The sequence below is a fragment of the Quercus suber genome, unplaced genomic scaffold (assembly GCF_002906115.3).
Source record: "Quercus suber isolate HL8 unplaced genomic scaffold, Cork oak 2.0 scaffold_895, whole genome shotgun sequence".
Classification (NCBI taxonomy): domain Eukaryota; kingdom Viridiplantae; phylum Streptophyta; class Magnoliopsida; order Fagales; family Fagaceae; genus Quercus; species Quercus suber.
In genome coordinates, this window is record NW_027070321.1 from 134,401 (window position 1) to 160,401 (window position 26,001).

General features: G+C 35.0%; 2 protein-coding genes across 6 annotated transcripts; one reads left to right on the forward strand and one right to left on the reverse strand.

Annotated features, from left to right (window-relative positions):
- Window positions 1–210: 210 nt before the first annotated feature.
- LOC112036420 (uncharacterized) lies at window positions 211–12,862 on the reverse strand. 5 transcript variants are annotated; one of them, XR_010626872.1, is made up of 8 exons: window positions 12,602–12,862; window positions 12,022–12,095; window positions 11,806–11,898; window positions 5,556–5,595; window positions 3,766–3,939; window positions 3,182–3,286; window positions 1,306–1,437; window positions 211–779 (listed from the first exon to the last, which is right to left on the reverse strand). XR_010626872.1 is itself a non-coding variant. In XM_065768152.1 (7 exons), the coding sequence occupies exons 4-7, from the start codon at window positions 5,556–5,558 to the stop codon at window positions 759–761; spliced, it is 330 nt and encodes a 109-aa protein (XP_065624224.1). In that variant the 5' UTR covers window positions 5,559–5,595; window positions 11,806–11,898; window positions 12,022–12,095; window positions 12,602–12,837; the 3' UTR covers window positions 328–758. The 5 variants fall into 5 exon arrangements, 1 of the variants encoding a protein (XP_065624224.1); XR_010626871.1 differs by lacking the exon at window positions 3,182–3,286 and having other exon boundaries at window positions 328–532; window positions 669–779; window positions 12,602–12,838; XR_002885656.2 differs by lacking the exon at window positions 3,182–3,286 and having other exon boundaries at window positions 328–589; window positions 669–779; window positions 12,602–12,837.
- Window positions 5,611–7,700, forward strand: LOC112036419 (uncharacterized). Its single transcript, XM_024069219.2, has 3 exons — window positions 5,611–5,626; window positions 6,516–6,728; window positions 6,827–7,700. Exons 1-3 carry the CDS (start codon window positions 5,611–5,613, stop codon window positions 7,102–7,104), a joined length of 507 nt encoding a protein of 168 aa, XP_023924987.2. The 3' UTR covers window positions 7,105–7,700.
- Window positions 12,863–26,001: the final 13,139 nt, after the last annotated feature.

The following is a 26,001-nucleotide window of genomic DNA, read 5'->3' on the forward strand; positions in this document are numbered from 1 at the left end:
AAAAGCTATGTCAAACTCTTACAAACCCGGCTAAAAATCCTACTTCCAAGCTTTAGAATCCGACAAAATTTACTCCTTAATGATTTAAATTCTTTTAAGTAATCTAGTTTGGAATCAACAATCAAATCACTTTCATAAACTACATCACAACTAGCATATTCCATCCAAATGATGGACAGCAATTACCCAATTTCAGTACCTCGCTCATCGTGACAATGCCTTTTTGCATATTGATGGTGTGGCAATAATATTGATGATAATCCTTTCTAGTTTTTATTACAAAATTTTACGTGCTGGAATTTCAACAGGGAAACTACAAGATGCATATGCCCGTTTTCTTAATTCTCTGGAGCCAACGTATGGAATATCATATTACCGAAGCACAACTTTTACCGTTTTACAACAAATATATGGGCATAAAATATTTAAAGAAAAAACCTTTACCTATTTATATACGTATTTACATATCCATCAAAAAGATGAAATTTCTGGATTTCAGGCGGAAGCCTCGGCAATGCCCTCACAAACATCTCTGCAAATTGGGCATACACCACAGCACCAGCAAAGGAACAGTAGGGGCAACGTTACACTAGAAAATAATTGAACTTAATTCATAAAGTAGACCCCAGTAAAATGATAAAATAAAAGCATGACAGAATTAAAGATACCCGTGTATTTCCTTGAGCCATTTATCAATGCATGACATATGATATTCATGACAACACGGGAGAACTCTAATTCTTTCCCCTTCCTCGTACTCAGCCAGGCAAATGTAACACCTGTTATTGATGGCAACATATACAAGACCTTGAATAAGTTCCGAAGATGAACAAAGATTATGCAATTTTCACTGTAAACTGTTGAAGAAATAGTGGGAATCATTCAAATGTATACTTAAAGAATAACCACAAGAAGAGGAACAGCAACATCTGCCAAACTTCCAAAGAAAAATTGTACACGTAGTCGATCTATAACTATTAGATCACTCAACTTTGGAAAATGCATAGAAATCCGTTAACAATGCAAAGAATAAATTATCTATGTGAAGCAAATTTCAGTTAAATATATTCTAAAATTCATGTACAATTAGGCTCTTTAAGATCTAAGCTTGTTTGGTTTCAGAGAAGAAACAAGAAAAAAGAAACTACTGAATTTCCCTCATATACCTTCATGTAAGCAACACCACTTCCATATAAACAAACCAAACCTATATGATGCATACTTCCTTTTTTCTTTCTTTTTTTCTTTTTCTTTTTCCACGTGGTTTTGTTTTTCGCCAAATTGACATATACCAAATAAACTTACTGGGCTCCATTTACAGTTGCCTCGGCCTTCTTGCGATTCTTGAGGAAATGAGTCTACAACATCCACTGGAGCTGGCAGTGAAAGCACAGACGGCAAATCAGACACTGGGTGGTGATGGATTTCATCCAAGACCTGCATTTTGAAATTTATGATAATACTAAATTGTTTAATTAAAAGTGTGAACTAAAAAGGATAGGGAGAGAGCGAGATAGAGAGAGCCTGCCAGCCATCCTCTTATAATTCAGTTTTTTGCAAATTGCATGTGACAGTTCTACAATTCTATATAAGCAAAGTATGTCAGCGCACTAAATGGTAATCATTAAATTAGACTAAGAATTATGGGCATTAGATAGTCTAACCCCCTTCACATTATTACCAAATGCCCATGCTCTCTTAGATTTTGTTTTACACATGGTTAAGTCAAGATCACGGGAGGAGGATGGAGGGAGAGGAAATGACTTAAAAAACTAATATTCAGTGATATTGAAATTTTAAGGTCTACTTCATGTCTTAGTTAACATGCTTTCCTTAGTCTTCAGGGGAACTCATGTATATATTATTCTCACACTTGATTCTGTTAAGTTTTCTTTTTCCTTTTAAAGCTAAAATAAACTATTCATCCCAACTTGGTCCAGGTTCAAAATCCATCCATCATTTTTTTTTAAAGCATATTTCAACCCTTTTTTTTTTGTTATTAATTTTTAGGGGCAGACTATTCCACTCTTCAACAACTTCCTGGGAAAATACAATATACAAGTCCCCAATTACGCATGTTTATGGACGTATATGCAAGGAGACAGCCCAATCAGTGATCTTAAGGATGGAGCCTGCTAACAGTAACAGTCTGGGCATAAGATCTAGGATTTATTGAATTTTTTATGTAATCAGTTAAACTTTCTTTTATTTTCTTTTCTTTTCCTACTTGCTTTAGGAATTTAATTCCTTTTCTACGAGGTGGTAGAATTAATTTTATTGGTTAGAATTGTTTCTTTCTCTTAATTGGGTAACAAGTTTGGTGTGTGTGTGTATATATATATATATGTTATCGGTAAGTTTGGAAAATATATATAAAGAACCTAGAGTTTAGAATTGTTTCAAAGTATACTTGAATGATAAAATTTATTGCTGGAGTATTTTTTTTCCTACAAAAGTTTGGTGTTGATTCCGTACAACCCTATGGATTGATTCCTAGGTGTCAAATTTGTGCTGTATCACTATCACCTCCATTGCATCATCCTCATCCTTTTATTCAACAACCTACAAATCCTAAAAGAAACCAAGATTCCAAAATATCCAAAAATTCCTAATCCCTAAATACCATAAAATTATTTTTCAAGCTTTATTCCAACTAAATCTAAGGGTCCACTGCATTTACCCTATCAAAGTTTATCCCAGCTGTAGTATATTTAAAAGGGACGAAAGATTGCTCCACTGCCTCTCTAAATTGAGGGTTTTGTCACAATGGCTTACCTTTATAAATTTAAAATGATGTTTGGACAATGTGCCAAAAAAAAAAAAAAGGTCAAATGACAGTAACATGTTCAATTTCTGTTTATTTCAGTTGATGCAACATAATGGTTCGGTCACATTAAAAAACTAATGAAACTACAGGGTCCACATTGTTCCTATGGAACTCAGGACAAAATCATTTGGCTGTTTGATTGAGGTTTTAGTTCACCAGTTACCATTATTCTTTGGACAAGCAAATTACATTGTCCATCCTCTTTGATCAAATTACCATCAGGCAGATCAATTATTTAATCCCCAAAAAGCTATTATTTCCTACTCCAACTCATCAAAATTCATCTAAAAACTAAATGTACAATTTGATATATAAATATACATTAGCAGGAAAATAATTTAAGCATAACAATACCTGGAACTAACAATGAAATCCAATTAATATGTGCAACCAAACTTTATACTGTAAGAACAGCAAATGCACTAAGCATCAAGGAGCAGTTCAGAACAACAGCCAATGCTGCCAATCAATTTGTAAACAGAAATTTAATCACTAATAAGCGCAGAATTACATTCAGATAACTTCTATAAATCTCAACTTATTAACCTGAGAAAGAAAAAAAATCTGTTTTAAAAAAAATCTGTTTTATTCGTAACTTTTACACAGACCCAGTAGATTTTGAACCCATGACCTTACCCTTCACCCTTTCTTATGAGGAAGGCTAGAGCTCACTGGCAGCAAAAGAAAAATTTATTTGATTGAGTACACCCAAAAAACTCAGTGCTTAAACAACCAACAGAAGATTCAACAAAAAGCTGATATTTTATAATACGTAAAAGCTAAAAGTAAGAAAAGTTAGCTTATAATTCAATGCCAAACGGACACTAAATGTAGCATTCCATTAACTTTTGAAGCTAAAAGTTTCCCATAAAAGAATGTAATAAAACTTTATATATAAGCCAAATAAAATAAAACAATATCCGACGTGGGAAATCTACCTCAAATAGTGCATCAGCAAGCATGAGTATTTGAAAGATACTCGCATGAATACTAGGCTCTTCAGCTAGAAAGAACGTCCCACAAGTGCATCTACTATTAGGGCGGAGTCCTGATGCACAGAAAGACATATGCCTATCTTCATCATCCAGGTCACTATGGACTCCTCCTGAACTCTGCAAGAATAGAAAATGCACATGAATTAAGGAAAAATATAGCGGCTGCAGGTGAAAGCAGAAAAAATCCATACACCGAACTGAAGGAAAGCGAACAACAGGGGATATAAAAGAGGGGGAAAAGGCAAATATTTACGCAAAAACAAAGACATCATGCACTCATTGCATCACTCTTCCAAAAGAACTGGAAAACAACTTCATATAAAATAGCTCTTTGTTCCAATTTGTTACAATTGACACAGTACAAAGGGACAAAACAAAAACGATGCAACGCGAAAATTAAAGAACAGAAAAATAAAGGATAGGAAACCTAAAAGTCAACACCCATTATTGCTTGGAGTCAGAACCAAGCAAGAGAGAAAACCTCGAGATTTCAACATCTAGGGTTGGTTGGAGTCAGCACCAATAGGAGTCAACATTTTGTGGGAAATTTTATTAATCAATCAAACTGTGATATGTGATCAGTCTCCATAGGAGTACAATACAATACTAGGATTAAACCTAATTCTAATTGACAGAGGAAACCCTAATTCTAATTGATTTGGGAGATCCCAAACATTGAAATACAAAACATAAATTTGACTCTAAATACAACTGAATTAGTTTTTTTTTTTTAGAGACTAAATTAAAAAAAAAAAAAAATTAGCTTAGCTTACCAAAACGATGCAATCATGCAACTCAAAAATTAAAGTCTAGAAAATAAAGGATAGGATACCTAGGAGTTACCACCTAGGCTTGGTTCAAGTCAACACCAAGCAAGACAGAAAACTCTAGGAGTAAGGACCTAGGGTTGGTTGGAGTCAGCATCAAACCATTGGAAATCCAAGAGAAATTTTATTAACCAATCAACTTGTAATTTGTTTCCATAGGAGTATAATACTGTGGTTATGTAGACTACTAAGACAAATCCTAATTCTAATTGACATAGGAAACACAAATTCTCATTGATGATTTAGGAGATCCTATTATTGAATTACAAAAATAGCATTGACTGATAAATTAAATACCTAAAATAAAATGCAAATTAATCCAATTAAATAAGACTAAATCAAAATATATATTTCTTTGCGCTTCCCTGTAACACTTACTACAAACCATTTGCTTACAAGCAAACCTTAGGAAGAAAGTAACATAAGAGCATGGGAAATGCACTTTTGCAAAGGAACCAAAAGAAGATCACCATCAATTTAACACCATGCAGTATTATAGAGACTAGACCTACTAGGCTACTAATCCTTTAAATAATATAAAGCACTAGACAAATTCCTCACATTTACATAGGACGACATATTGAATAATGTAATAATTCCAGAACTGCAGCTTTAAAGCCAGCCCTGAACTAAATAATAAACGAAAAAAGGTTGGACCAGATTGAGCTGGAGTATTCTTATACTTCAATTATAAATAAGTCAGATTATTTACCACAAAGCAGCCACTCAGAAAAGGGAATAGCCAACCTACAATGCTAACCACACAACATTAACCTTTTTTTTCCTATCACCTACAATTATTCTAGCCCAGTAGTGTGAATGCAAAAAAGAGTAGCACATCTTCCCATTGATCTATACATTTCAAGAGATGTATATCAAAGAGGCAAATTTGTTTGAAGAACTTACCATACTTCCCAACGATACCGGCCTTCTTGGTTCTCTTAGTCTGCATACCATCAGAATGATCAAGACAGAAGGTATGGCACAAACCATGAAAAAAAAAAATCAAAAGGCAACCCAGAAATAGTCATTTTCATATCTATGATTAATATCAACCAACAATAAACACATCCATTACTGGTAAACAGGAACAAAGAAACAACACTAGAATCAAAAGCTCAAGGGAAAAAAAAATATCACACTGCTATTACTCATATAATAAAAGAAAGACTTTAAAAAAATTATGAAATAAGTCATCTCATTACACACAAAATCAGTAAGAAATCACATAGATCAGATTACAACACATGCTTTCACCAAAATAGGACAATAAAACAGCAGCCTATGATATCAAACTACAAAGTAGACCCATAAAGCAGTGCACAAGTACTACCACTCTTAAATTGCATCGACATTTTCAGAAGCAAAATGTAGACATCCCCAAAAATCGGTTAAACCTATTCATATCAACCCAATTGGAATCACAACTTTAGTTACCACCCAACATAGCATGTCCAAAATTATCGGATCTCCATACCCTTACAAACAGAACCACCCTAACTCCAATACACACTATCACAGCACATCGAAACATATAAACCTTAAAACCATTGTCTTCTGGGTAAAAAGAAGACAATCATCTATAATACTATTGTTCAAACAGGATTGAGCTATTTTCTTTTAATATTACTTCAGCAATTAAAAATTCCAACAAAATATAAACAACCCAGAAAATCTTTAATAGATTCAAAGCCTCTAAGCTACTTAAACCATCTATTTCAATTGGTTTGCTTAAGCTGATTTCAAATCAAATATTTAAAATTTATAAAAATAAAATAAAAAAATAAAAAAAAATTTAAAAAAAAAAAAAAAAAATGAGGGTGGTGGACCATGGGTGGGGCGTGGGTGATGTGGCAGTGGGGTGAGGTGGTTGGGGTGGTGGGGCAGGAGGTGCCAGTCGGTGGCGAAGACAGCGAGGACCCGTTGCAGCTGATCACAGCTCACCTGCTAAGCCAGCCGCCTCCACCGCTGCTGGGTCTCAAGTGAAGAAGCCGGCACAGGGCCAGTCGAAGCCGGCTGCGGTGGTGGCTCAGCCTGCTGCTAAGCTTCCTTCCAGGCCTCCACCACTTGCTGCACCTGGTTTGTCCTCTCAATTTGTCATCATTTTTGCTATCATTTTACCTGTATAGATAATGCTGGGGTTGGTGATGTTACTCGCAATGATTTTGTTGTGGCAGTGGGTTGGGGGTCGCATTTTGTTGTGGCTGTGGATTGGGGGTCGCATGGACGGAGAATGGCCGATAGGCATCGTCCTAGACATTATGGACGACGAAGCAGGCGAAATGCCTCTGCCTTGGCAAATCAGAGGATTGCCTTGGCTTTAGCTGAAGAGGATGAAGAGGGAGCTGAAGATGGTCAAGAGGGAGCTGCAGATGAAGAGGGAGCTGAAGATGGTCAAGAGGGAGCTGCAGATGAAGCTGAAGAGGAAGAAATGAAGAAAATGAAGTTGCATTGACTTTAGTTGGATTGAAGATGGTTACTGGAGCATCTAATGCTAATTTTCTATGAAACAAGGGAGCAAATTTGTGGAGGATAGGTAGAAGCTTTTAATCAATGTAGTTGTAAAAAGAAGACTAAATCTGACCTGATAAAGAATTAGAAATTCAAGCCTTACTAAATATGATGTTGAGATATAGTTTGATTGTTCCATCCTATTGTTATGAACTATGGATGTAAGGTTAATGTCACCAACAGTGTTATTACTTGCTAATGGTATTTTTATAATGACTCATTATTCCATTTTGAGTATGAAGTTAAACAAAATTTGCCACAGTTATTTCTCTATGGTAAAGTGTTGATAAAACATGTTCTTACCTTTAAAAGAAGAAAAAAAGCAAAATGGTACTCTCTCTCTCTCTCTCTCTCTCTCTCTGTCTGTCTCTATATATAAATACATATATATATATATATAAAGTAATTAACGAAATGATACGCTTAGCTTGGCAGCTCGTGATCAGAGAGAGTTCATCGTCTAGGGTTTCCAGCTCCTCCTAAGCCCCAACCAAAATGGTACTCTCTCAGCTTTTTGATGTTCAAGTTTGAACTGGAAAATGGATCTGATTTATGTTTTTGTTATTTGGGTATTGACAAAACTGTTAGCTTTTAGCTTGAAATCGTGTTTGCTTTCATTTTTCCCTGTTGTTTGGTTGCTGAGAAAATAATAAAGGAGATTTTTTTTTGTTTGTTTGTTGTTTATATGATGTTATTATGCTTACCCATATGCTGGTTTAGCTTGACTCTGATGATTTTTTCCTGTTTGGATATTATTATATGGTTTTTTTTTTTTTTTTTNAAGTTTCTTGAATTTGATATTGTGGAAAGGTGTGTAGATATATTTGTTGGGAAATTAACAAACTTTTGGTATATTTGAAGAAACTTGAGGGCACTTATAATGGCTGAAATGTTCAATTGTACTAGTTGATAACTTCTTGCTTTGGAGATGATGATGAAGAATAAAATGTATCAAAACTTTTAGCTTTTGGACGGATTTGGTCTTTTGTACAAAGTGTGGTTGTTGATATATTTTCTCCTAAATAATAATTGACATATCGGCAGTTTATATTTTCTCAAACAATATTGTTTGAGATACCTTTTGTTTGTTAGAGTTAGTAAAATCTCTAGGCTTTGTTGTCGATTACCTGGATTGAGTGTTGGATGATACTGTTTGTTGCTTGAAAACAATGCCTATTAGTTATGGAATTTTTCAATCAATTTTGCCATATTGTATGTGTATAATGTTGAACTGCTTTGGCTTTCTGCTGTAGTGAAACCAATGCCTTTGTTTTGATTGTTTTTGATTTCTTGGGTTAATGCGGGTTAATGTCTGTTTGTTTCTTGGATTCATCACAGTGTTCAATGGAGGTCAGCATGGGGTCGGATATGTTTGATACGCTTACTGCATGTTTTGATCCTAAATATTTGGCGTTTGAATTGAGGCAGGCTTCTGAGGTTGAAGAGTATGGAGTAGTAAATTTTTTAAAAGAGAGGGCTATTGCTTATCACAAGGATGTTTTGGAAAAGTCATTGAAGAAAGTACTGAGAGGGATAGAATATGAAATGATAGAAGATTTCCGGAATGTGGAGACAGAAGTGCAATGCAAGGAAGTGTTGGCATATTGGGATCTTACACTGGAGCAGTGTAAGCGGAGGTGGGCAAGGGGTGAGGATGGGTCCGCTTACACTGCTCCAGTGTAAGATCCCAATATGCCAACACTTCCTTGCATTGCACTTCTGTCTCCACATTCCGGAAATCTTCTATCATTTCATATTCTATCCCTCTCAGTACTTTCTTCAATGACTTTTCCAAAACATCCTTGTGATAAGCAATAGCCCTCTCTTTTAAAAAATTTACTACTCCATACTCTTCAACCTCAGAAGCCTGCCTCAATTCAAACGCCAAATATTTAGGATCAAAACATGCAGTAAGCGTATCAAACATATCCGACCCCATGCTGACCTCCATTGAACACTGTGATGAATCCAAGAAACAAACAGACATTAACCCGCATTAACCCAAGAAATCAAAAACAATCAAAACAAAGGCATTGGTTTCACTACAGCAGAAAGCCAAAGCAGTTCAACATTATACACATACAATATGGCAAAATTGATTGAAAAAATCCATAACTAATAGGCATTGTTTTCAAACAACAAACAGTATCATCCAACACTCAATCCAGGTAATCGACAACAAAGCCTAGAGATTTTACTAACTCCAACAAACAAAAGGTATCTCAAACAATATTGTTTGAGAAAATATAAACTGCCGATATGTCAATTATTATTTAAGAGAAAATATATCAACAACCACACTTTGTACAAAAGACCAAATCCGTCCAAAAGCTAAAAGTTTTGATACATTTTATTCTTCATCATCATCTCCAAAGCAAGAAGTTATCAACTAGTACAATTGAACATTTCAGCCATTATAAGTGCCCTCAAGTTTCTTAAAAAGAGAGAATGATACCAAAAGTTTGTTAATTTCCCAACAAATATATCTACACACCTTTCCACAATATCAAATTCAAGATACCCACAATTTCAAGAATGCTGATTAAAGTAACGTCATTCACCAAAAAGAAGAGAACTTGAAAGAGAAGAATACTAATACTCCATGGAAAATGATATTCCAATCCCACACCCAATAGAAACCCAACTTTCTTGTTTGCGGTTTGGTCACTGTGATACTAAAAAAACCCACAAGCTCTCCTATTGAATTTTTAATCCTCAGTTACTAAAAACCTTGTCCTGTTGTTGACAATGACAAAATTGAGTAGCATTTCGGGCAGCAGTTAGATTTTTCTCATAACTTTGAGAAAAGGGAAAAAGTAAAAGAATCTGCAAAAAAGCTTGCAATAGAAGCAGGGTAACATGCCTACACCAAAGTAATTATGTACTATGTAGTAACTAACTCAACCGCTAAATGCTAGTAATTAGGACAAGGGCATGGCATGGCCTCATGGGTCCCCTCCTTAATTTCAGACAGAAAAAAGGTGTCTGTTTTCGCATCTAGAAAAGAAAATTGCCACCCTTTTGACTTAGACTCCAATACTAATGTGTTCTTGTAGAAAAGATTAATAGGTGCCTCCCTTGTTAGACATTGTCATGAAATGCACATGCAGTGTGCCCTATATGCATCATCATGGTGTATATAGTGCACCATGATGATGCAACTAAAATGGGATACACACAATCAAAATGACGTACAGCACAATCAAGATGAACACACCAAAATTCCAAACACATTCGTAAGATCTCATTTCATTTACTCAGTTAACCCCATGACCATCAAAACTTTGAACTCCCATTTTGAAGAAAGATGATATAGCATCAGAAATAGACCAACGAATACAGTAAGAGTTGATGTGCTGAGTCAATAGCTTTTTTAACAATAATCACAAGAACTCTCCTTATAATTTCTTCTCTTTCCAAGCATGCCACATGCATTAGATGTCATTATGTTGACAATCCAAGACAAGGCAACCATATAATGCTAGATGAGCTTAGTAGGAGAAAATTTTCAGGGGTGATCTAAATGGACATTACAAAGAAAGTAAGAAACTCATATGACAAATGACATTTACTGCAAAAGATACAAAGGCATTATCAAAGAAACCTCATAAAAAAGATCAAGAGGAACTAGCTCTAATAATAATGCATCATCATGATTGGTGTGAAAAAAATATGGAATCCCAATTAACTCCATGGGCCAGATGACAAATCATCAAAAAATATTGTTAAGAAAGCAACTGAAAATCTCAACCCCGAGAGAGGAATGAACCAACCAAACAGTAACAAAAATTGGAAAAGTGATCCCAAGAAAATCTGAAAATAGGCAAGGAAAACAAGACATCCCAAAAGCATATTGCAACGCTTCAAGTGGAAACTACAAGTAAGGAGGTTTAGACCATCGTAGAGTGCTTATAAATATAAAGCAATAGATAATTCATAAATTAAATAAAGCATGAAGCATCATATAGTCTCCTACAGACCAATGCTTGCACTCAATTTTTGACAATATCAAATAATTATATAAACACACCAAAATGAACACACAATCAAAATGAACACGCCAAAATTCCAAACACACTCGTAGTGATTTAGGAGAGGTATTTTAGTTACATAAACTCCCATTTTGAACTTTGAACTCCCAAAATGCAGTATCAAAATGAACACACCAAAATACCTCAGTCAACCGACTGCAACAATCACACACACCACACATTAAACACAAAAACTGCACACATATAGACATGACAACTGAAAAATACAAGAAGCTTACTAAATTTCTCTGATATACACTGCCTCTGATGTAACTAATATTGAATATAGCAATTTGGAGCAGATTCCTCGTCTGCTTCAAATTTCAATTAGCATAACACAACCATTAAATTTTTCAATCTTAAATCTCTACGATCTAGCAAAAAATTGAATGAGAAATAATTTCCATTTGTTTGAACCAAATTTTACATGGAGTACTCAAAATAGAGTATGAAGTAACGAAAAATAATTCTATGGATTTTCTAAAAGAAAATTGAATCTGATCACATAAACAAGGAAAATATGCTCAGATGTAAATTTCTGCTAAAGAAATTCAAATGCGATTGTCCGTAATTGAAGTTGAAAGACAGAAAATCGGAATAATGATGATGATTACCAGAAGAAGCGAGTCCTGCTCAGTGATTTCAGCTTCTACAACTTGAGGAAAACGATTATGTTACAGTGATTTCAGCTCAGTTTTCTGAGAAATCTGAAATAAAAATCATGGGGAAATCGATTAAAAGTTATTAAGAGCTGAGAAATTAGGGTTTGTGATTCGTACCTAACCGGAGCTGAGAAACACAATGCCAATCGGAGCTGTGCGATTACATACCTAATCGATGATCGTCGAGCACTATGAGATCTCCACGATTGTCGAGCTCTATGAAATTTCCATGCGCTCAATCACTAAGCAAATAAAATTATTGATATGAGATTATTTCTAAAAGCAGGTTCAAATTTTATTTTCCTTCAAATTCTAGCCAAGCAAAAAAGGGGAAATAACCATAGAAGACCAAAATACTCACGTAGAACACATATAGTCTACAATTTATGAGAAATCAAAGCCATGATAGGGAAGGGAACAGTAGAAGCCTATAAAACCTAACCATCTGTTTGGATTCCGAGAAAATTCAGTAAAAACAAAAAAATGAAATAAAGGCAAACTGGCTCGGTCAAGTGGCCATTTTTCTTTTCTTAAGCACCAAATTGAAACAAACTCTGAGTTTTCCGAACCAATTTTCCCGTATTTTCTCGGCAACCAAACGGCGAAAGAAAGTTCCGCAATCCATAAGCATAACATTGCATAAAAAAATAAGAAATGGTAAACGACGACGTGCAGAGACTACAAAACCCTAAAAATAAGAAGATCGAAATGAGAGAGAGAGAAAGAGAGAGAGAGAGAGAGAGATTACCCCAAAACTCCATGAGAGAGAAGCAGAAGAGCACAGAGAGAGAGAAAGAGAGGAGTGTGGGTTTTTCTTTCTAGAAGACTCTGGAGCAAATGCCAAAAGCAGAAGTAACTGCCTCAGCTGAATGACCTAGTTTCTATGAGATTTCTATGCTCTCCGTTTGCTTTCAGCGAAAGAGTGATAAGAGCTGTGTTTGTTGGTTACGTTTGGGCTTTATTTTTAAATTTTTTCGGGCTTTTTTCAAGGGATGAAAATTTTGTTGCGGGATTTTTTAAGGGGCTAAAAAATTTGTAAGATTTTATCAAGGGTTGTGGGCTGAAAAAATTGGTGCGTTTTTTTTTTCACATTTATTTCAATTTTTTTTAACTTATTTTGACCCTCAAAATAAAGCTAATCAAACTTAACCACCTGCCCCAATTTTTAGTGATGGTTTCGACACTTTTTAGTCAACCCTTGAAAAAAGTGGGTTGAAACGAGTCAAGTTTGTTGTAGTGAATTAAGAGCACAAGATCTTCTACCCTGGAAGGATTTGAAACATTATCAAAAAATCTATTCAACAAATCTGTTCTGTTCACATTAAAAAGAAAAGAAAAATCTGATTTCATTAACTTTTGTGCTCCGCTGGGTTAACATTTCCCTCCAATTCCATAACAGAAATTATACAACCTTTCTTTCGTATATACATAGAATTCATTACTTCCATTCCATCATGATCTAGAGGCTGTACATACATTAATATCAGTCAAAGCGTGTTAAGGGTTATATATGAGAGAATAGAGTGAATTTATATCTATGGAAATCTGAAAACCTAGCATGAAACGGTGTCGTTTTGTGCTTTTATTATTATTGTCTTTTATAATAATACCAATAAAACGCCGGTTTTAGTTTTTAAAAAAAAAAAAAAAACTAAAAAGGATAATCATTACTTGTTTGGGTAAACGACGCCGTAAGCACTACGCAGAAGCATTCATCGGTTCGGTTCGGCTCTCAACGGTGCTGGATTTCCTTCTCCGATCTCTTCACCGCACCGGCATCGGCTCTATCGGTCGGTGGCAGTGGCAGTGCGGGAGTGTCGGTGCCGGTAGGTCTTGTGCGCTTCGGTGAAGGTTTGCACAGCCCTAGCTGAAATGGGCTGAAAAATGTAAAAGTAAATAAGTAATAACTAAGGATTTTAAAAAAAAATTATAAAAAATAACCAAAAAAAAAAAACAAATTCTTTGAATTTAAATTTCAATCAACCATTATAGATCTATAAAACAATAATTCAATGATTACAATCAACAATTATATGAGTAACAAATTTTTATTTAATTTTCTACAAATAAAAAATAAATTTTTATATAAATTTAAATCAACCATTATGCAGATCTATAAAACAACCATTACATTACAATCAAGAATTATATATATGAATAAAGAGATCTATAAAACAATAATTAAATTATTATAATATATCAAATTATATTTATATATATATTCATAAAACAACCATTAAATAACAGTTAACCATTATACAGATCTATAGAACAATACTTAGATAAAAATCAACCCCAGAACTATAAAACAATAATTAAATTATTATTACAATCTTCCATTATATGAATCAACAATTACATAGATCTATAAAACCATAATTAGATTACTACAATGAATCAACAATTATGTAGATCTATAAAGATCAACCCATAATATAGATATGCCATAGACATGAATAAATCAAAGAAAGAAAAAGAATAAAACGAAATAGCTAATGGTTTAGATCAATTGTAATCAAAATAAATATTATATATGCATACAAAAATAAAAAAATAAAAAATCTAGAATTAGATGTCAATTTCAACAAAAGAAAAGGGAAAAAAAAAAAAACAGATCCACGTATGATGTTAAAGTACCGCTCGCCCAGCCCGTAGCATTGATGATAATATGGGCTGAGTTCGGTGCTATGGGCTGAGCGAAAGGAGTGGCTGCACTACTCTCATCTCATCTCATCTCATCTCAAATATGTAAAAGTACAACGAAAGTTTAGTGGTACTTTCACATATCTTAGATGAGAGGAGTAAACTCAAACTAACCCTAAGATCTGGATCTGAAACTGAAAGTGAAACCGGGTACGGCCGCCCTTTATATAGGCAAAGTGTTCACACGAGCGAACTTGGGGCGTGCCCGAAATCTGACCCTTATTAATTATTATTTTTATCTCGCATCACATGTAACTAGGGCCACATACGTGTAAACGCAGTAATTAATCGCGGTTTTTGTGCATCACGCGTGTGAGAGAGAATCTTTTCTTTTTTGGATTTCACGCGTGTGGGGTTTTAATTACTCTTCAATTTACAAGAAACAATTCCACCACCAGGGGATGGTCATGGATAGGGTATGGGTATACCCAACCTAATTAATTTATCCATAGATACCTAATTATCTTACCTAATTAGTATTCATATCTAATTGTTACCCAGTTTGTTTACCCATGGATATCCAAACCCAATTTTTATAAAATCACCAAATATGCTCAAAAACCATTAAAAAAAACCAAAATATCCTCAAAATCCCTAAAATGAGCAAAATGCCCATAAAACCTCTAAAATCACTAATTACGCTAAAAAACCACTAAAATGACCAAAATATCTCAAAATCTCTAAAATAAGCAAAATACCCATGAAATCTCTAAAATGACCAAAATACCCCAAAAATCACTAAATATGCTCAAAAACCACTTAAAATTACCAAACTACCCCCTAAACCTAAAAAATGACCAAAATACTCCCGAAACCTAAAAAATGACTAAATACCCGCGAAACCTAAAAAATGTCCAAAATGCCCTTGAAACCGAAAAATTACCAAAATCTCCCTATACCTAAAAAATGACCAAAATACCTCCGAAACCTAAAATTTGACTGAAATACCCCCCGAAACATAAAATTACCAAAAATACCCCCCTAAACCTAAAAAATGACAAAAATACCTCCAAAACCTAAAAACTGACTGAAATACCCTTGAAACTTAAAAATTACCAAAATACCCTCGAAACCTAAAAAATAATTGAAATAACCCCTAAACCTTAAAAATGACCAAAATATCCTCGAAAACTAAAAACTTACTAAAACACCCCTAATACTTAAAAATTACCAAAATACCTCCGAAACCTAAAAATTTACCGAAATAGCCCGTAAACCTTGGAAATTACCAAAATACCCCCAAAACCTACAAAATGACCAAAATACCTCTGAAATCTATAAAATAATAAAAATGCCCCTAAAACCTATATGATGGTAAAAATACACCATAAACCTAAAAAATGTCTAAAATACCCTCAAACCTATAAAATGATCAAAATACACCCTAAACTTGTAAAATAACCAAATACACCCAAAACCTCTGAAATGACAAAAAATAACCCCAAACCTCTAAAATTACCAAAAATACCCCCAAAACCTATAAATCAACCAAAATAGCCCTAAACCTCTAAAACAACCAAATACCCTCAGAAAATATCTAAAATGACCAAAACACCCTTGAAACCTTTAAAGTGACTAAAATACCCCTAAACCTGTAAGATGACTAAAATACATATGTAACCTCTTAGAGTATTCGCATCAGTATTTGTATCTTACACGTCCATTTTTACACAAAAGCCTACTTTTTCTATTTTACACTACCACTTTTACAAAACACTCACATCAGCTCATTTATTTTACCAGTTATTTTAATAAAATATTCATTCCTCTCATTTTTTTATTATTTCCCTCAACTCCCTCTTAATATACGCGCGTATCTCTCTCTCTCTTTTCATTTTTCTGAACAGCTCTCTCTCTTTCTCTCTCTCTCTCTCTCTCTCTCTCTCTCTCTCTCTCTCTCTCTCTCTCTCTCTCTATCTCTCTTCTGCCTTTTCTCATTATTTCTCAAAAACAAAAACCCAGCGACCCATGAAGAAAACCCAGTGACTTATTGGTTCACGGCGACCCATGAAGTTCACGGCGACCCACGAACCGAGCTGAGCTTCACGGCGACCCACGAACCGAGCTTCACGGCGACCCATAAACCGAGCTCCGACGACCCACGGTCAGACAAGCACCGATCGGACAGCTTCACTTCTCAAACAAAACCCAACTCTATACCCGATCTCCAACAAAACCCAATCTCCAACAAGCACCGATCTGATGTCCGAGCAAGCACCGGTCAGATCAACGAGCACCGATCTCCAGCAAGCACCAATCTCCAGCGTGGGTTTGTCTGTGTTCTTTGTGTGTGGGTTTGTCTGTGTTCTTTGTGTGTGGCTGTGTTTGTGTTTGTGTGCATCTGATGAGGAGAAGAAGATGAGGAGGTGAGGTAGTTGTGCACGGAGAGAAGAGAGAGAAAAATTGGTGCGAATTTATATTAATAAAATAATAAATACATGAACTACAGTAACCGTGTATATATACACGGTTACTGTAGCTCATGGATAAATATAGATGATTATACCAGACTTTGGAAGCACTGATGTGGAGCAATTTTGATATAAAATGTGTAAAAATGGTAGTTTTTTCTATTATACATGAGTTTCCATGTACTGATGGGAATGCTCTTAAATTACCGAAATAAAGGTTTGGGGTATTTTGGATGTTTCAAGGGTATTTTTGTCAAGATTAAAGGTTCTAAGAATATTTCAGTCATTTTGTAGGTTTTGAGGGAATTTTGGTAATTTTTTAGGTTTTGGGGTTATTTTGGTAATTTCAAGATTTCAGGGGTAATGTTTTATGTTTCAGGGGTATTTTGGTCATTTTTATGTTTTGGGGATATTTCGGTTATTTTTTAAGCTTTGGGAATATTTCGGTCATTTTTTAGGTTTTGGGATCTTTTGGTCATTTTTTAGATTTTGAGATTGTTTCAGTCATTTTTTAGGGTTGGGTGTATTTTTATCATCTTATAGGTTTTAGGGGCATTTTTGTCATTTTATAGGTTTCGGGGTATTTTAGTAATTTTGTAGGTTTCAGGAGTATTTCGGTCATTTTTTAGGTTTAGGGGGGTATTTTGGTTATTTTATAGGTTTCAGGGGTATTCTTGTCATTTTATATGTTTAGGGGGTATTTTGGTAATTTTAAGGTTTTGGGGGTATTTCAAACATTTTTTAGGTTTAGAGGGTATTTTGGTAATTTTAAGTTTATGGAGGGGTATTTTGGTCATTTTTAGGTTTTAGGGGTTATTTCGATAAATTTTTATGTTTTGGGGATATTTCTGTCATTTTTTTGGTTTTGAGGGTATTTTGGTAATTTTTAGGTTTCGAGGGTATTTTGGTCATTTTTTAGGTTTCAGTGATCTTTCGGTCATTTTTTAGGTTTAGGGATTATTTTGGTAAATTTTAGTTTTCGGGGGTATTTTGGTCATTTTTTAGATTTCGTGGGTGTTTCGATCATTTTTTTAATGTTTCAGGGTTTTTTTTTTGGTAATTTTTAGGTTTTGGGGGTATTTTGGTCATTTTTTATGTTTCGGGGGCAATTCGGTCATTTTTTAGGTTTTAAGGGTATTTTGGTAATTTTCAGGTTTCGGAAGTATTTCGATCATTTTTTATGTTTCGGTGGTATTTCAGTCATTTTTTAGGTTTTGAGGGTATTTTAGTAATTTTTAAGTTTCGAGGGTATTTTGGTCATTTTTTAGGTTTTATTGGTCTTTCGGTCATTTTTTAGGTTTAGGGGTTGTTTTGGTAATTTTTAGGTTTTGGTGGTCTTTTGGTCATTTTTTAGGTTTATGGGGTATTTTGGTAATTTTTAGTTTTCGGGGGTATTTTGGTCATTTTTTAGGTTTAGAGTGCATTTCAGTAATTTTAGAGGAGTTTAAGAATAATTTGGTCATTTTCAAGTTTTAGGGACAATTTGGTAATTTTGATTATTAGGTAATTGGGTGAATTGAGGTTTACCCATAATAATTTGGTTGAGTTGGGTTTGAGTTAGATCTAATTAGTTAAATGGGTAATAATGGGTAATATCCAAATCCTACCCAAAATATTTGGATAATATCCAAACTCTACCCAATTACCTTTTACCCATTAAAAATTGGGTATTACCCAGAATAATTAGATCGAGTAGGGTTGGATATCCATTACCCAATGAGTATGGCCATCCCTACACCTCAGCATTGCATCTGCATGTACACCAACGCCGAGTAATAAATATGATAAGATAAGCTGATAAGAGTCTATCTTCCTCTTCTTCTTTTTTATTTTGGAATTCAAAGAGCTGTCTCACGCGTGACTTTTACAATTAATTCAATCTAAATACGAAAATACTATGACCTAGGAGTAGGACTTTTACAGAGTTCCTGGCCCTGGCCACACCACCATGTCCTTCTCTTACTTTTTATTTCCCCTTAGGTTTTTAACCATTTTTTTTTTTTTTAAGATTTTGTAAGGAAAAAAAAAACAAGTACTTTATTGTAACTTGGGTAAGACGAAGGTTATTAAAGAATCAATCAAAGACAAAACAATGGGTGGTAATTGAGTTGTGCATTTCAAATGAGTCTAACTTGCCTAATTGGGGAAGTATTTGTTTTTAATCATTATCTTGTTAGTGGTTTAATTGTCACTTGTACTGATCCAATACATAAAAATTTTCATTCTTGTTAGTATCTTTTAATCTTTCTTTTCAATATAGTTGTAATCTTTCCCATTCATTTTGTAGAGAAACTATTTGTTGTACAGTTAAATTGTGCGATCACACGACAAAGAAAATTTTGACAAACTTATATGTACATCTCAATTGGCACTTTGTGGGATATTCTAATTGTTCAAATCATTCTTTATATTCATTATACTAAATTCATCATTTTTCACATTAGATTGAAGTCAAACAAGAGCCTAAAAAACGATGCCATATTACTATATTATATACTCCTTAATCTCACAATGAGTGATTTATTTCTCAAAACTACTGAGAGTTAGAGACCACCAACTAGAGACACCTTATCATCTTTAGGGCTGAGCATGGAACCCGCCCAACCTGAAAACCTGCCAAACCCAACCTGACTTGAAGGGCTTTGGGCGGGTCAGTTGGAATTTCAAGTCAGGTTTAGGTCTTGCTCTCATATATTTTTAGTTTTCAGGTTGGACTCGGGTTTAACCCAACCCGCCTAATCTTTTCTTTTTCTTTTAAACACCCTTGAAACTCTACTTTTGAAAATTATATATTTTTATTTCCTATTATAAATAATTAAAAAAAATCAATTCCTATTTTAAATTTCCCTCCTATTTCCTTTTTCAATTTAAAACCCAACCTAATCTCCTCATTTAAAACTCTATCATCTTTTATACTTTCCATATTTTATTTTCAATTCAAATTTTAAATAAACCTTAAAAGGAAATTTCTTGACAGTAATGACCCAACTTATTTGAGAATAAATGTCAACTTAAATTTGAATTTAAAAGCTTAATTCTAATGGGAAGATTTTATCTATAATCACCTCATTAAAGCTTCTGCAATTTCCAAATTGAATTTTAAGATTCAAATTTAAAATTCAGCATTGACTAACCAAATTATATTTGGAAATGCAATATGAATATACCAATTGAATTGAAAATAACTAATTAATTCCCAACAAAAATCATAGCAAACCTCATATAAAATGTACACACAAAAAAATACTGTACTAATTAATTAAGAAAATCGCAGAGACATAGAGAACGAAAACTTACAAGAGCCTAATTTCATAGTGTACTTTTTCAATTAAGGGATTCCACCGCACGTGAATTTGCAAATTCAAAAAGGCAAAGTCTAAATGAAATGTGCTAGATTAGGAAGTTGACAAAATGATCTAATTAGCATGCTTCCTAATGGGTGTCTTTGAATTTGAAATTTGATTATTCATTTGAAAGAAATTAAATTAAGGAGATGGTAAATTTTCCTAATGCAAATTCAATATCATTTTTCAGACAACTCATTAAAACCCTATATTTATTTTCCATATTGGTTTTTAATATTCAAATTCCTAAAATGGATGTATAAGGAAAGAAACATGCTTTGTCAACTATAGTCAAGCAGGAAAGAAAGCATAATGAATTATACCCTAAAAAATTATTTTTGAGAGAGAGAGAGAGAGAGAGTAGCCCGACAAGAACAATCCCGCAGCCCTAATCATCTTTTAAGCTGACTAAATGCTAAAATATCCAATGGTAAGCAAGTGCCTCCAATAGTAAGTGCATTATTCCTAGTGTTTTTCCAAGGGCTCTGCAAAGGTTCCAAGTGATTTTGTTTATTAAAAAAAAAATGATCTTGAAAAAGATTTCAAGTGGTTCCAAGTGCATCATGCATGTGAGTGAATGTACATAACACATTGTACCAAACTGGTGTGCAATTGGCTATAAAAGGCCCTCCAAGTGGCAGTTTTTGCAGAAAACTAAAACTAGAGAGCTAGAAAACACCATTAACCATTTTACCTTCAAAACTTCTCCCCATAAAATTTTCTCTCATTTGTTATATGCAATACATTCTCAATTTTCTGTGTGATACAGCCGAACAGTGTTACAAAAAAGTATAAGGTAGGGAATCGAACACGCTGCCTTTTAATATAGAATCAAACGCACTACCAATGCGCCACGTATTCTTCTGTATTTATTCCCCTTGGTAATATCTAATAAACCTAGTTAATAAATTTTCTAGATGTCTAAAGTTTCCTATTTTCCTGTCGTGTGTTTGGATAAAAAAGTAAAAAACAATATTACGGCATTTATCAGTATTAGTTATAAGTGATTGGCACCCTACTTTAGATACACCCGTCATGATTTTTATACGTCTCCTCTACTTTTTTTTTTTTTTTTTTTTTTATGGGAAAATGCATAACATTCAACTGAAACAGAATTACAACAGGGAGAGTAGCTGCAAGAGCAGTTACAATCCACACTCCTCACAAATAACATGCTCTACAAAGCTTGGAGTGACACCTTTTCAAATTTGAGAAATACCTAACATCCTAGCTGCTTTTGCAAGATTATGGGCAACCCTGTTGCCATCTCGTTTCAGATGATGGAAAGAACACCAAGAGAAAGAAGAAGCAAGGTCCTTGATGTTCTGTATGATGTGCCCGGACTCACCACCCACATTGCCCTCGTTAATTGCTTGAATAATGGAGAGAGCATCTGATTCAAAGATAACTTTTGAGAGACCCATCTCTAAGGCTAACAGTACACCATCTTGTAAAGCCATAGCTTTAGAGATATCAGCTAGGAAAGGTGATGAGAGGACCTTGCAAGCAGCTGCTATAGGGCAGCCTTGGCTGTCTCTGATTATCACACCAATATTAGATGGCCTGCCATCATCCGAGGCAGCCGCATCAACATTAATTTTGGTGAAACCCACAGGAGGAGCCCTCCAATTGTTCAAGGAAGAAACCAAGGGCAGGTTAGAATATGAGCAAGCTTCCTTATACTCACCTAGAATTCTATTAGCCATGTCCCGTATCTGACTTGGAGGAGCACCAGAATCTTCATGAAGAGCTTGATTGCGATTCCACCAAATAGACCAAGCAACTGCAAAGAATAGCTCCAAAGCAGAAAAAGAGTCATTCTTAACAATGTCCAATGCAATATCCACGGGATCACGGGAACCAAGAGTTAAAACAATAGGGCAATCATGCCAATGAGCCCAAGTCAGCTTAGCGTGATCACAATGGAGGAGCGCGTGGGCTGTGGTTTCAACGGCCTTGTCACAAAGAGGGCAGAAACTAGAGCAGTGAATTCCTCTATGACTTGAATTATACATGGTAGGAAGGCCGTTAACACATACCCTCCAAGCAAAAAAATTTAGCTTTAGTGGAATTTTTGGTGCCAAATCCTCTTCCACAGGGAAGTCTTTTCATTACTAGATGAGCTCTCTCCATCCTCATCTGCGTCCACCGTACTTGAAGCAATATGGTACGCACTTTTGACTGTAAATGAACCTTTTTTAGTACCAACCCAAATAAGGCAGTCCTCAGGGAGATTGTAACTCAATGGAATCTTCAAAATTGTGTTGGCTTCAAAAGGCAAGAAAATGGATCTTACCACATCAACTTTCCATCCTTTAGTGTCATGATCAATAAGAGAAGACACCATAGGAAAATCTCTAAAATCTGTTTGTGGTGAGATCACTTTGTGAGTTGTTGGAGTTGGCAGCCACTTATCGTTCCCAAATATGGATTCTTCGACCATTACCTACCCTCCATCTTGTGCCCTTTTATTTCAAGGCTGTTGTGAACGCTATGCCATGCGTATGAAGGGTTGCTGCCTTTCTTTGAGTTAAGAACGTCGTCATGAGGGAAATACTTGGCTTTTAAAACCCGAGCTATTAGAGAATTTGGAATTGTAAGAATTCTCCAGCCTTGCTTGGCCAACATGGCTAGATTGAATGCTTGGAGGTTTCGAAGCCCATTCCTCCAAGAAACTTTGATTTGCACATGCTCTTCCAACTAACCCACGCAATTTTTTTCTCCTCATCCTTTTGCCCCCACCAAAAGTTTCTCATCATATTCTCTAAGTCTTGGCATAAATTCTTAGGAAGCTGGAAGCAGCTCATGGTGTATGTGGGCACCACTTGGGCAACTGCTTTGATAAGAATCTCTCTCCCACCAATTGAAAGGAGCTTTCCTTTCCAACCAGTAAGTTTTTTAGCAACTTAGTCCTTAATTTCAGCAAAAACCTGAGATTTTGATTTTCCAATAATGGATGGGAGCCCCAAGTATTTGTTGTGCCTGGAATCTTGCATTGGACCAAGAATATTTAGAATACTCTCCTTCAAATCTTGAGAGGTATTTGGACTAAATAAAACGGATGATTTATCAGTATTAACTTTCTGCCCCGAAGCCGCTTTATATTTACTAAGAATACTGACAAGATTTTGGCATTCTTGATCACAAGCCTTGCAAAAAAGAATGCTATCGTCAGCGAAGAAGAGATGAGTGATTCTTGGGCATCCTCTGCAAATAGATATTCCATTAATCTTTTGGTTTTGGGCTGCATCATGAATAAGGGCTGAGAGACCTTCGGCACATATGAGAAATAAGTAAGGAGAGAGGGGATCGCCTTGCCTGATGCCCCTAGAAGGGATGATGTTTCCACAAGCCTCACCATTTATGATCACTTAATAAGACACTGAAGAGACACATTGCATAATAAGATCAACCCATAAATTAGCAAAGCCCAATTTCTTCATCACTCCTTTAATGAAATTCCATTCAACTCTATCAAAAGCTTTACTCATATCTAGCTTAATTGACATATAATTTTCATTCCTATCATTTTTATGATTTAGATAATGCATAAATTCAAAAGCCACAAGGACATTATCTGTGATTAGATGGTCAGGAATAAAAGTACTCTGATTTTCAGAGATAATGCTTGGTAGGATGGCTTTGAATCTATTGGCTAATATTTTGGAGATGAGCTTGTATGTGGTATCGTTATTCATCATGACCAAGAATGCCACATTGAAAACAAAAACAAGGGAGCCTTTCATACTTAAAGGAAACCCAATACTTCTCTCCATCTGAGTTGATAATATTTCCACCCCTTCGTAGCGGTTTATTAATGGGTAGATCCACACGTATTCTCATAAACTTAGCTTGCTCCGATAGCCAAGATCGCTTATCCGTCTCTATGTATTCCCCAATTTTGCTGCCAAGGTCTCTACCAACCTCCTTAGACATACTTTCAAAGGGTAGACCCCATACTTGAATCCAGAATGGGGAATGGGTAAACGAAATATTATTGACTGATAATTCTTTTGTCCACCTGCACAGAAGCAAAAGATTATTGTCGAAATTCCATGGGCCATTGCGCTCAACCCACTCCATTTGGTATTTGGAATTAAATTTGAACTGAAGAATATTTTTTCCAACATCAACAATCCTTAAATCTGAACCCATCTTCCAAGTTGATCTCAAAGTACTATTTAAAGCTCTCATATTTTGGTGCGATCAGCAAGAAGCCGACCAAACAAACTCAGAGCACACTCCTCTAATAGATCTGATCTGCAAGTGGTAGAGATGGAGATGCTTTCTTCTTCTTCTTTGGTAAGCTGGAGGTGCTACATACCGTTGATGATTGATTGATCCATATCTATGGAGTTAAACAAGCCTCCTGGGCTTAGGAAACCTGGCGAAGACCCTTACCAGTAGGGAGAGAAGACTCGTGCGAAGTGAGAAGAAGACACTCATGCGAGGCGAGAAAGAACAGACTCCTATGTCTCCTCTACTTTATGCCTAACTAATCTTTTTTCTTTAATTTAAAAATAATCATCCTTCTCATTATGACCCTTTTGGCTTTTTCTAATCCTATCTGTTTAGAAATAAAATATTTTACAAGTACAAAATTTTACGTATAAAATATTTTTAGATATTTGATATAATAAATTAAAATTTTCAAGTAAATTACCAAAATTGATTGTTCAACTACCAAAGTCGTTAGTGTTAAAGTTCATAAGATCGGACTGTCGAAACCAGCAGCAGGAACGGTGGCTTTGTGACCCGCTGCCGGAGCGTGTCACTAATGACTGAAACAGCAGGATTGGTGTCTCTGATAACTAGACTGCTGGACCCAGTTGCCAAAGCGGTAGCTCCATTCACAGGACCACCAACATCAATCACTGGTCCACTTGAATCGGTCCTTAGAGCAAGGTAGTCAATACCGTACCAGTTGCATACCGATATTGAAACATCAACGTTTCGTACCGGTTTAAATACCAGCCGTACCGGTCATACCGGCCAATTTCGGGCAATACCAGTCGGTACCGGGCATACCGACCGATACAGGAAAAAGTTTTTTTTTTTTTTCTTAAGTTTTGTAATTTTTGAATTCTTGTTAGGGCAGAATGGTAATTTATTTGCATTAACTTATTAGTATTATTTATTTTCTTAGTATGCAATGGTAACTCTTAAGCTTTCTATTTTTTATATTGTGTTTTTTTTTTATTTCTTTTAATTGATACTAAAGTCTAAAACTATGAATAATTAGTTCTGAATTGAGGAAATGTTTTATGGTAAACTTTTATATTTATTATAATATACAAACACACACACACACACACACACACACACACATACATACATATATATATATATATTTATAAATATAAAAAATAGCGGTAAACCCGAAACGGTACACCGGTATTGACCAGTATCCGAAATATATTGTACCACTGGCCAAACTGGTACAGCCTTCGGTACGGTATTGACTCCCTTGCCTTAGAGTGGTGGCTACAACCATTGAACCCTAGAACCAGCCATTGGAGTGGTGACTCCATCCACAAGACTACCAACACCAGTCATTGTAATGGCAGCTCCGTCCGCCAGACTAGTGACCTAATCACTAGATGGGGTAAAGGAAGCCACTGTGTGTTTTTGTAAAATATTTTATCAAATTTTTAGATATAAAACATTTTACAAATTTTTATGAAGAGTTT

What these genes read in the sequence shown, in the direction of transcription:
- LOC112036419 (XM_024069219.2), top strand. An exon ending in TCCACCACTTGCTGCACCTG is followed by an intron (nt 6,729 to 6,826) that starts GTTTGTCCTCTC and finishes TTGTTGTGGCAG; the next exon opens with TGGGTTGGGGGTCGCATTTT.
- LOC112036420 (XM_065768152.1), bottom strand. An exon ending in TTGCTGATGCACTATTTGAG is followed by an intron (nt 1,438 to 3,765) that starts GTAGATTTCCCA and finishes TTCAAAATGCAG; the next exon opens with GTCTTGGATGAAATCCATCA. An exon ending in GCAACTGTAAATGGAGCCCA is followed by an intron (nt 780 to 1,305) that starts GTAAGTTTATTT and finishes CATCAATAACAG; the next exon opens with GTGTTACATTTGCCTGGCTG.